General features: G+C 38.8%; 2 protein-coding genes across 3 annotated transcripts; one reads left to right on the top strand and one right to left on the bottom strand.

Annotated features, from left to right (window-relative positions):
- Positions 1 to 428: 428 nt before the first annotated feature.
- sclt1 (sodium channel and clathrin linker 1) lies at positions 429 to 6,076 on the bottom strand. The gene is made up of 21 exons (XM_072462800.1): positions 5,831 to 6,076; positions 5,438 to 5,502; positions 4,856 to 4,908; positions 4,694 to 4,766; positions 4,565 to 4,620; positions 3,954 to 4,089; positions 3,756 to 3,878; positions 3,555 to 3,620; positions 3,015 to 3,085; positions 2,846 to 2,936; positions 2,687 to 2,778; positions 2,399 to 2,576; positions 2,210 to 2,309; positions 2,068 to 2,138; positions 1,910 to 1,984; positions 1,700 to 1,842; positions 1,356 to 1,548; positions 1,082 to 1,278; positions 926 to 1,004; positions 744 to 839; positions 429 to 530 (listed from the first exon to the last, which is right to left on the bottom strand). The coding sequence occupies exons 1-21, from the start codon at positions 5,862 to 5,864 to the stop codon at positions 471 to 473; spliced, it is 2,052 nt and encodes a 683-aa protein (XP_072318901.1). The 5' UTR covers positions 5,865 to 6,076; the 3' UTR covers positions 429 to 470.
- A 167-nt stretch (positions 6,077 to 6,243) lies between these two features.
- Positions 6,244 to 9,504, top strand: cunh4orf33 (chromosome unknown C4orf33 homolog). Of its 2 annotated transcripts, none has more exons than XM_072462802.1 (6): positions 6,244 to 6,317; positions 6,847 to 7,040; positions 8,333 to 8,393; positions 8,462 to 8,513; positions 8,602 to 8,801; positions 9,355 to 9,504. In XM_072462802.1, exons 1-6 carry the CDS (start codon positions 6,313 to 6,315, stop codon positions 9,449 to 9,451), a joined length of 609 nt encoding a protein of 202 aa, XP_072318903.1. In that variant the 5' UTR covers positions 6,244 to 6,312; the 3' UTR covers positions 9,452 to 9,504. The 2 variants fall into 2 exon arrangements, with proteins under 2 accessions (XP_072318903.1, XP_072318902.1); XM_072462801.1 differs by lacking the exon at positions 6,244 to 6,317 and adding an exon at positions 6,574 to 6,780.
- The last annotated feature ends 417 nt before the right edge of the window (positions 9,505 to 9,921 follow it).

Below are 9,921 nucleotides of genomic sequence, written 5' to 3'. Positions count from 1 at the left end.
GTTGAATAGCCCTGGTCTATTATACAGTCAATGGTGAACACCCTTTATCAGGAGGTCCCGCCCAGTGCGCAGGGCCTACTCAGAGTAGGATAAATATCTGAGTTTTGATTCACAGATTGAAAATGACTCTCGGATGAGTGTCGAAAAGTTTTGTTTTTCCTAAAAGCAGAGACCAGATGACTACAACTGAATCTTTTTCTACAATGGAACACTCCTGGACGAATGAGCGAAAGTAAAAGTGTGAAAGTAAAAGAAATGACAAATTCACAATAAACAAAGGTTTAGTGTGCTTTATTGTGATCATAAAAAGATGGACATAGAAAAAAGACAATTTATTTCAAGAATTCAATTCACAATTCCAGTAAACATTAGACTCTTTTCATACTCCCTAATATACAATTAAATCATATTATTTGTTTTCTTATGTATTTAATTCTTTAAAATAACTAATCTGGAGTTGCCATTTAGCCTCATGTTGTCTCTGTGTCACCCATGTGTCTTTTCCTCTGTCGTGATGTAATCATATTTAACTGGAGGAAGAAAAAACAGAATGTTATGAGTATTTGACCAGTCAGCATCGTTCTTTTGCACCCCAAACTGGACTCTGTGTGAAATAATGATCAGTTTAATTCAATGCTTTTGTGTATAGAGAAATGACCAAAAGGGTTAAAAAATGGCCACATATATACTCTGGGCAGGCGCCAATATTCAGCCACAATTATGCTACAGACAAAATGTGTTACCTGATGTGTGGCTGTAGTTGCCTTTTGTTCGGCCTGTGTAAGTCGTATCTGAAGACGGCTGGACTTCTCCTGATACTCTGCAAGCTGTTGTTCATACTGCAATACATTACATAGTAAGAATATACTTACATACAGACTGGCAACTTTTCTTCAGTAAAAAACTACATTTAGGAAAAGCTGACCTCTGCAATAGTGGCATGGTTGGATTCAAGCTGCAATTCAAGTTCATGTGAACGATGCTTCTGACGATTCAGCTCAGACCTTGAAAAGCAAAATACTAAATAACATAAAATATTTTACAGGAATTATATTGAGAATCTAACTTGATGGATCTTTACTTGTGGCTCATTATTTTAGTCTCAAAGTCCTGAATCAGCTTTTTGGCCTCTTCTTTCCAGTGCAGAGAAGACTTTTGATGTGCTGTGACAAGGCGGGTTAGATCAGAACTATTTCTTTTGCCCGTTTCTTCTAACTCACGAATCTGAGCGTCTAGTTCTCGTTCTTTCAAGCAATAATCCTGTTCCAATTGTGACATCTGAAATGGTAATAGTTAAATTCAGTTTACACATTTGAAATCACAGCTTCTCATTCCTATTTGATGGTAATCATTACCCGCTGCTTGGCTTTCTTTTGATCGATCAAGTTTGATTTTCTCAAATCATCCATGTCTTTGCAGAGCTGAGTGTTTTCCTGTTGCAGCTTAAGGCGCTCCTCACTGATGCTCACGCCTTCTTCCCTGGCTGTAGCTAAAGCGTTCTGCAGCCGACGTACTTCCTCTTGGCACCGGGACAACTCTTCACTGTAGCTGTAAATTGATAAATACATCAAAGAGAAGGGTGAACTGGGCAGATCGGGATGATCTACTAACTAACTAACTATCGAACTAACATCATTAGCAGTAACAGATGGAGCTGGGCTAGCACTGTTGTCATCCAAAAGGAGGCGAGTCCACTTACTCCATTTCCATCTTCTTCAGTTTGCTCTGGGTGCTTTGCAGAGTGATATTAATGTCTTCTCTCCTTCGCTCTGCTTCCAGACACTTGTGGTGAAGCGCCTCTATCTTTCTGAACTCTGGCTCTGCCCGTCCCTCTTTGTACACCTGAAAATTTGAAACTATAGCTACATTATTTATAACTTAAAAAGTACTTTTCTTGCAGTAAAACAACCTTCTCCAGTTCCTCCTCTACAGCCTTTCTTTCTCGAAGAGACCTTTCGATTTGTGATTGTTTATCTGCACATTCCTGAAAAGACAAAACAAAAATGTAAAGAAAGAAGTGTTTGTGTGACCAAAATAAGTTGAAGGTCATGTTACTGTCGCTCTTACTAGCTGTAATGCGGACAGCTCCTCTGTCATCCTGAGGATTTGAACACTGCACTGTTTCCGAACATTCTCAATCTGTAAATAATACAAACAAACTTCATAATCAAATTTTCAAGGGTAATAGTTTTGGGGTTGAAATTCCTTTCCTCTTTTCTGGTACGGACTGCTGCATCTAGCATCAACTGCTTTATGGTCTCCTTTGTCTTTTCCAGTTCCTCCGTTTTCTGTTTTTCTCTCAACAGGGCCTTGAGGGAAAAAGATTTCTGTAAGTAATTCAAGGAGGAACTAAAATAACAGCCATATTAGCCCAGATAACCAATTCCAATGTATGTACCTGCTCTTTTTGCAGTGTGGCCTCCTCCGCTGTCTGAATGCTTTCTCGGACCTTGGTGAGAGCGGCATATTTATCTTCCTCTAAAGTGCTACAACGGGCCTGGAGCTCTCCAACCTTTCTCTCGTAAACACTTTGCTCTCTGCGAACTGTTTCAGCTTCCTGTGTTGCAGCATTTAATCTAAGATAAACAAAACAAAGCAACACAAATCTTAGTTCATAATTGTGACCAGATTGAATGATTGAATAATAAAATGCTCAATGCCTGTTAACAGTTTAGGATGTTCGCACCTGGACTCTAGCTGGCCCAGGGCGGACTGAAGCTGCTGCAGTCTTCTGTCAGCTGCATTCTCTCGGCCCTGAGCCTCAGTTACATCTCCTTCCTGAACACATGCAGCGTTAATTTCATTTTATTTAATGAATCTATTTTGCCCAGTTTGACTCACTCACCCGTCTCTGCATCTGGTCCTGGAGATTTTGCAATAATTTGGTCATGTCATTTACTTTGGCTGTGGCTGTCCGCAGTTCAGCTTTAGATTGTCTGCAAAACAACAGCAACATGCTTAAGCGATTTACCATGTAATTTATTTTTTCCACCAAATTGTACAATTCTAATTACCTGTTATGGCTTTGAAGCTCCTCCATCTCTGTTGTCTGTTCAGTTAATGTCTTTAGAAACTGCTGATTGGTCTGTGTGTGGCAAGAGAGACAGGAGTTCCATTTATGGGGCATATCTTCAAATTCTAACCCAGATAATGTTAGATTGTTTAAAAAAAATTAAGGATAAAACGTCAAGCAAGCTTTTCTGTTGTCGGCTCAAATATAAAGGCCAATGTCTGAGGGAAGCCCAAGGCCAGCCTATAAATTAAATATTCATCATAGAGCTATAGTGTTACTCCCCATTGTTTCTAAAGAGTAGGACCCAGCTAATATGTCACTCTGTGTGTATGTGCGTGTCCTGTGAACAACCTAAGGAGCAAAAGAAACTTCAACACAGCCAGTGCAAATAACACGGAGTTACAAAGTGAGTAAGTAACTGTATCACTAACTTACAGAGGTTATTAGGCAATTATATGGTGTGTTAATTTCTAGTAGTAACAGAAATCAACCAGACTAAGAAGATAATAATACACCAAGATTTTAATCAACCAGCACTTACCATTTCCAGCTTCTGATTGTCTACTAGGAGCCTTTGTGCTTGTTGCTGGAACTGAACAAGCTGATCCTGTTAAGGCAAAATAGCTTACATAAAATGTTACTGCTTATAATTAAACCAAGTCTCTTAACAACTAACGCTTATCTGGCCTCTGGTAATGGCTCCATCTAGTGGTTAATGTGTGGGAGACAATAATTACTGAACTGTGAGTTGCTTCCTCTGGGCACCATGCATCTGTTTGTCAGACATGGTCTTCTGGTAAATCTGCTGAAGACAATCTAGCTCCTGGGATGTCGTCTGCCACAACTCGATGGCCTGCCCTCGCTCCTAATCATTGAATATATATTTAAGAAGGAAATAATGAAGGGTAATACATTGTAATTTAAAAAATGAGACAAAAACCTGTTCAGACAGCTGTATTTGCTCCTGAAGGTTTTTGATGATCGTTTCTTCCTCCACTGCGCTGCCCTCTGCAGCAGAAGACACTGGAATGGCATGTAGCTGCCTCTCCACTGACTCTCTGAGCTCAGTGTGCAGCCTGAGATGTTTAAAAGGTCAATTTTAAATATAGTTGCTTCTGTGTTAGAAATTAACTAGAAAGAAAATGTAATTTTATTGGCTGTCATCTATTCTTGATTATCAACTAGGTAATAAGAGCCGGCCTCACTAACGCTGTAATCATTTCTTTTTGAGGTGATTTAATTAACACGTGTCAAGTGGAAGGTCACTAATAAAGGAATGTGACCTTTGTCCATACTTTAAGACCTCCATTTTCCTCACTGATGGATATTAATACACTATACAGTAGAATATATTATCTAATAGAAATAAATTACTTCCTTTGTTAACTGTAGTAAGGTTACAATAGGGAAGGAAAGATTTCTAGATGACCTTTGTAACCTCTTCTACCATGTTTCTACAGTAACAGCTAATAGTTTCACATCGTTTTATCTCTATTGCATTACATTTGGAAGTTTGGAGCGTATTAGATAAAAGGACTGACAGAAGAATACCTTTCATTCTCCTTGACAACTCTGTCCAGCTTGACTTTTACCTCTGCCATTTGTGCCTGTTTGCATCAGAAGAAAAATGCATTCAAGATTAAAAAGCATATGTTGTTACAATTGCATAAACTATGGTACCTGGTATTTCTGTAGCTGTACAGTGATTTCCTCTATGTGACGATCATATTCATCAATCAAGGGAGCCATTATACTGCAATGATTAAGATTGTATGGGGAATAAATTAAACAACAACAGAAATGCAGGGACGTGTATGTGTGCCAATGAATGTGAAACCAAACCTTCTATCAGCAATCCATTGAGTTGTGGGTTGTGCTTGTGCCTCCACTTCGACCTAAATAGAGATATTTTTCAGGGTTATAAATTTGGTTGGATTAGATTAGCCTTTATGGTCCCTGTGGGGAAAATTGTCCTCTGCATTTGACAAATCCTTCAAGTCGTGCTGGCGCAACCTGTCAGGAGCAGACCCATCTCCAGATCTTGGTCAGGACTAGGAGGCTAGAGGATTTAACATATCCTGCATGTTTTGGATTGATGGGGGAAATCCACCAGACACAGGTAGAAACATACTAATAGCAAACTCGGCACAGAAAGGTCGAGTCTGGCCTGGGAGTGGAACACACTACCTTCTTGCTGTGAAGCCACTGTGCCATCAGATTCTTAGTTGTTAAGTCAATTCATCTTTGTCAATCAAAATTTGTATCAGTCAACTAAATAGAAGTATTTGTATGGAAGAAAGCAGACAGGTATGGACTGAGTTAGAAGGGTGAATTATGAGTTTACTCTACATGCATTCCAAGTTAAATTAATTTACCGAAGATGGCTTTTAACCATTATGAGCAGCAACTCAAAGTGGATCATACCTGTGATGAGACTTGAGAGTTATGTCCATGTTGATATTGACTCAGGGCAGAATTTAACCTTTGAACTAAACGATCACAAAATTAATATTTAGTAGTCCAAGCAACAACAAAAACGTTCTAATACAAGGACAACAACTAACAGGTTCAAGAATAATGCGTGATTAGCTCGTCTTATTTATTGGATCTTTACCGTTTACTGCATTTCCTTGTTAAAAATCTCACCATGGCCTGAACAGCACCAACACTGCTATTAAAACTGGAAGGGATTTGCCGTGTGAACCACAGACAAACAGCGTTAAGTAAGGCTAAGTTATACATCTATAGTCGAAATGTCACTGGTGTGAACTGTGAACCATAAATACAAATTAAAGACGGGCTGTTGCAATTCCCTACCTTGGTCCCGCAAAAAGTGCAATTCTGCTTCCATGCTTCTATTTGTACAACGTTAGATGATTCCGTATGAATTTTACACGAGGCATATATATATGGTTTTGCTGTGTGCGTCAGCTGGTGTGGATGCACTTAACGTTATGGTTACCAAACATTAGCGTTAGCTCACAAACTAGCTTTAGCTGATAACTTATCAATTTCAGCATTTATTTTTCACCCCTACTAGATTTTTGGGGTCGAATAAAACATTTGTATCAACCATAAATACAGCAAAACTCAAAGGGCAAATATTCCTTTTATCAAGCAAATTATCCGACATTCCGTGTCTCTTAAATCCCCAGTCGCGGCGCCGGTTGTTTTGAAGGGAAACATAAACTAACCAATAAGCGAAAAGTAAGGGTGCAACACCAAAACTGTTCCGGGTAGAACAGTGGGGAAGAGGAGTTCCGGCTGTCTGCTCTGCTGAGTTTCGTTTCAAACAAAGAATGAGGTACCTTTATTTATCTTTTACTTGCTAACTGTTGCATTTAATCGGGAAGTTAGTGTTGGACAAATACATCAGATTGGGAAGATTACGTTTAAGTGTTTGTTAGATATGCATATTTATTCTAGTATAAGAAGTCAATAACAAGTCAAACAACAGACTACAAGGACGCTGAATGTAAATATGAAATCAATAATACCTGTGTTTTTTGTGTGCAATACTGAGACATCAAAGACCATTAGTGTTTGTCTGTGAGGCCTATTGTGAGCAGTCTTTATGAGCTAACTTAGTTACTGGATAACAGAGCTATTATTGATAACAATTCTCAAAACACAAGATAAGCCTATACATCCAGGACAGGAAACACATGAGCTCAAACAGGTTTTGTAGTTTGAGACAACATGGGCTTGGTTCGTGGATTACAGTTTTTGACTTTCCTGTATGCCTCTCTGCAACTTTCAACAAGTCTGTAAGTGTACATTTCCTGACTCTAGCTACCACAATATGACATCAGTCAGTCATGTTTTTTTTTCAGCCCCCAAAACCATCTGCAGTTTTCTATTGAGCACACCTGGAACAGTGATCCTGTGGACCATGATCCGATCAGGATAACCTTCTCGCCTGGGGCAGGGGGGCTGAAGATGCAAGTATTTGGGCCTTTTTTTAATGACCCTGCAGCCCCTCCTGGACCCCCTGGACATGCCTTTCCTGGACTCTGGGATTATGAAGGTGAGAATCAACAGATGTGCACATGCTTTCAGAAATACTTTTTATAACCACTAAACAAAGACAAAAAACTTGACCTACCATATAGTTCTAAATCAGATCTAAGAACATATTAATTCCCGGTGTAAACGCTCTCTCTTCTTTCTCACACTTATTGTGCTTTATCTCCTATATTTTGTAAATATAGTTAGTATATTTTTCTATTTTACTGTACGATAGGGACACGCGCTGGAATAGTTTTTTAATTCAACTGTTTTGGACTTTATTCGGCTGGATTGAGTGTTTTCGTCGTGTCGTCGCGATGTGTTTTGGCTCTGAGTCCCCCGGCTCCGGCCCCGCCCCCGGCCCCGGCCCCGCCCCCCGGCTCCGGCCCCGCCCCCCGGCTCCGGCCCCGCCCCCCGGCTCCGGCCCCGCCCCCCGGCTCCGGCCCCGCCCCCCGGCCGGCGCCGTACCGCGTTTCCACAAAGGAGGAACTCATGAAACTGCGGAGAACAGTCGTCTTACCCGGAGATCGTCACGTTATCCCGTCGCAATACTGACCTAACCTAATACTGATGTGCAATTCTGTCGTATGTGCAATTACTGTGCAATTACTGTGAAATTCATGTGCAATCCATGTGCTGTCGTGACACATATTCATGTGCAATTACTGTCGGGATCACATGCAATGGTATTTATGTATTTATTTGTCTATGGGAGTTTTTATTTATTTATAGAAGATCTTCTACTGAAAGTGTTTTTCAGACTTCCTATAAGTGATCTGTTCTTCTGTATCTACCTCTGTATCTACCTGCGTTGCACCAATGAAATTTCCCCATGTGGGACAATAAAGGAATATCTTATCTTATCTTATCTTAATTCTAGTAACAGGAAACTAGGCTACTGTTGGACCACTTTTGGCCTAAACCAGGTATAAATTAGGACTATACTTGGAGAAGTTGAAGTTTAGTTCTTAGCCATAAGAATCATGGGTCCTTTTGTGACACTAAATCTTCAAAACAAATTCCTCAGCATTATTAAAGTGACAAAACAATTACCGGTACCCCATATCGAAGAAGAGCAATAACAAAAGAACTGACCGAAACTAAACTGGATTTATAGTTATGGGCCTCACATATTTGGTAACCTTATGAAGACATGAGTATTAAAGCTACAAAGTTAAATTGTGTACACTGCTTTTCACTTTATTTGATTAATCCATATATCAGCCAATATTGTTGTATATATTTACTCAATATATTAGATACACACACACACACATTATGTACATTGACTCTTCATGACTCTTATTGCAGTTGTAGAGTCATTCTTTTTGGACAGCACTACTGAAAACTACCTTGAGGTGGAAGTGTGTCCGTAAGTATTTTAAAGGTTGTAATTTGAAAAGTCTGTTTACAGTAATCCTTTTTTTTCTTCCTGGTTAGACATGGACAACACCTCATATTGTTACTTTCAGGTGTCGGTCAGGCGTTTGTGGTGAGCAGGATATGATTTATGTTTCCCAGTAACACTACAGTTATACAATGTTGTTATCAACATTATTATGTTGTATTTTTCCCTTCAGCAACAACTCCCTATGGTGTTTAGTGCCACAGTCACTGGGGATACATGGATGGGAGAAGCTCTAATTCCCTGGGGTTACTTCCCTCCTAATGTTAATAAGATGAACTCTTATGCTATTCATGGATCTGACGATGGACGCACTTATGAAGCACTTTACTCAATTTCTAAGGATGAAATTGCAGAAGGCCAACAACCAAACTTGTAAGTACATTTTAAAAATGATGTTTAATTATTAAACAAAATAATACATTCTATAATAATAATAATACATTCTGTGGCAACAATAAGAACAATGAGGGTTGAATTGAATGTATGAGTTATATTTTTATATTATGTCTTTATTATGGCACATTGATGGGTGTAGATAAAGATAAGATAACATAATCCTTTATTGTCCACACATGGGGAAATGTCATTGTTGCAACGCAGGTAGATACAGAGGAAAGGACAGATAACTCATAGGAAGTTTAAAAACACTCTTAATAGAAGAACTCTTATAAACAAAACTCATTAACAAAAACTCCTTTATTATGCAGGTAGAAAGATAATATTTGATACTCACATTTGAGTTAGTGATTTAGCGAAGAAGAAAGGATTTGACTAACTTAAGCGGTTCAGATTTTGTCTCTACACAGCATAATCAAAACTATTGCTCTTGAGAAATCCATGTCAAAATTCACAGTGCATAGGGTTGGTTACATATATATATTAGACAGATGGTCTAAAATGATGTTATCTTTTGTTTGCTTTGTAGCCACCTGCTGCAGTATTTCCAAGATTTTCAACTGCAGAGCATTATGGGAGATGACTGGGTCCAACCCGAGTCCGAGCTTTGGAAAGGAAAACCATAAAGTTTATGTATTCACCAAATCAAGGCAAAAATGAAATGTATGCAAATGCAAAACATAAATACAAACACCTTCTTACAATGAACTCAACACTATAAATAGAAGTTAATCTATAACAACTTGACACATTATTGTTTTACTTCAAAGGCAGCATGCATACAGAGACACACCTTCTGGCTTTCAAGGTATTAAATTGCTTTGGCAATATGTGACCTGCAGCTGACACATGGAGGTGTGGTAAATATCTGTCTATTAAAGCAGACACATAACACTCTGGTGAGGTGACAGATTGAATGTGATAAATACATTTAAGAATAGTAGTTGCTCTCAACAAGGAATTAATCATTGTTAATCTTTGAAAATAGTGATGGAAAATACTGTTTGCATCACTGCATAACTTTTTTTACTGGGGTAAAATGAACCATTACGTATAATAATTTACATTTTTTCACAATCCAAGTAATTACAATCAT

Source organism: Eucyclogobius newberryi, unplaced genomic scaffold, assembly GCF_026437365.1.
Source record: "Eucyclogobius newberryi isolate DKJ021-1_F unplaced genomic scaffold, fEucNew1.0.hap1 SCAF_4, whole genome shotgun sequence".
NCBI classification, from domain to species: Eukaryota; Metazoa; Chordata; class Actinopteri; order Gobiiformes; family Gobiidae; genus Eucyclogobius; species Eucyclogobius newberryi.
Note: the sequence above shows the minus strand (reverse complement) of the source record. Positions and strands in the feature narration are given on the sequence as shown.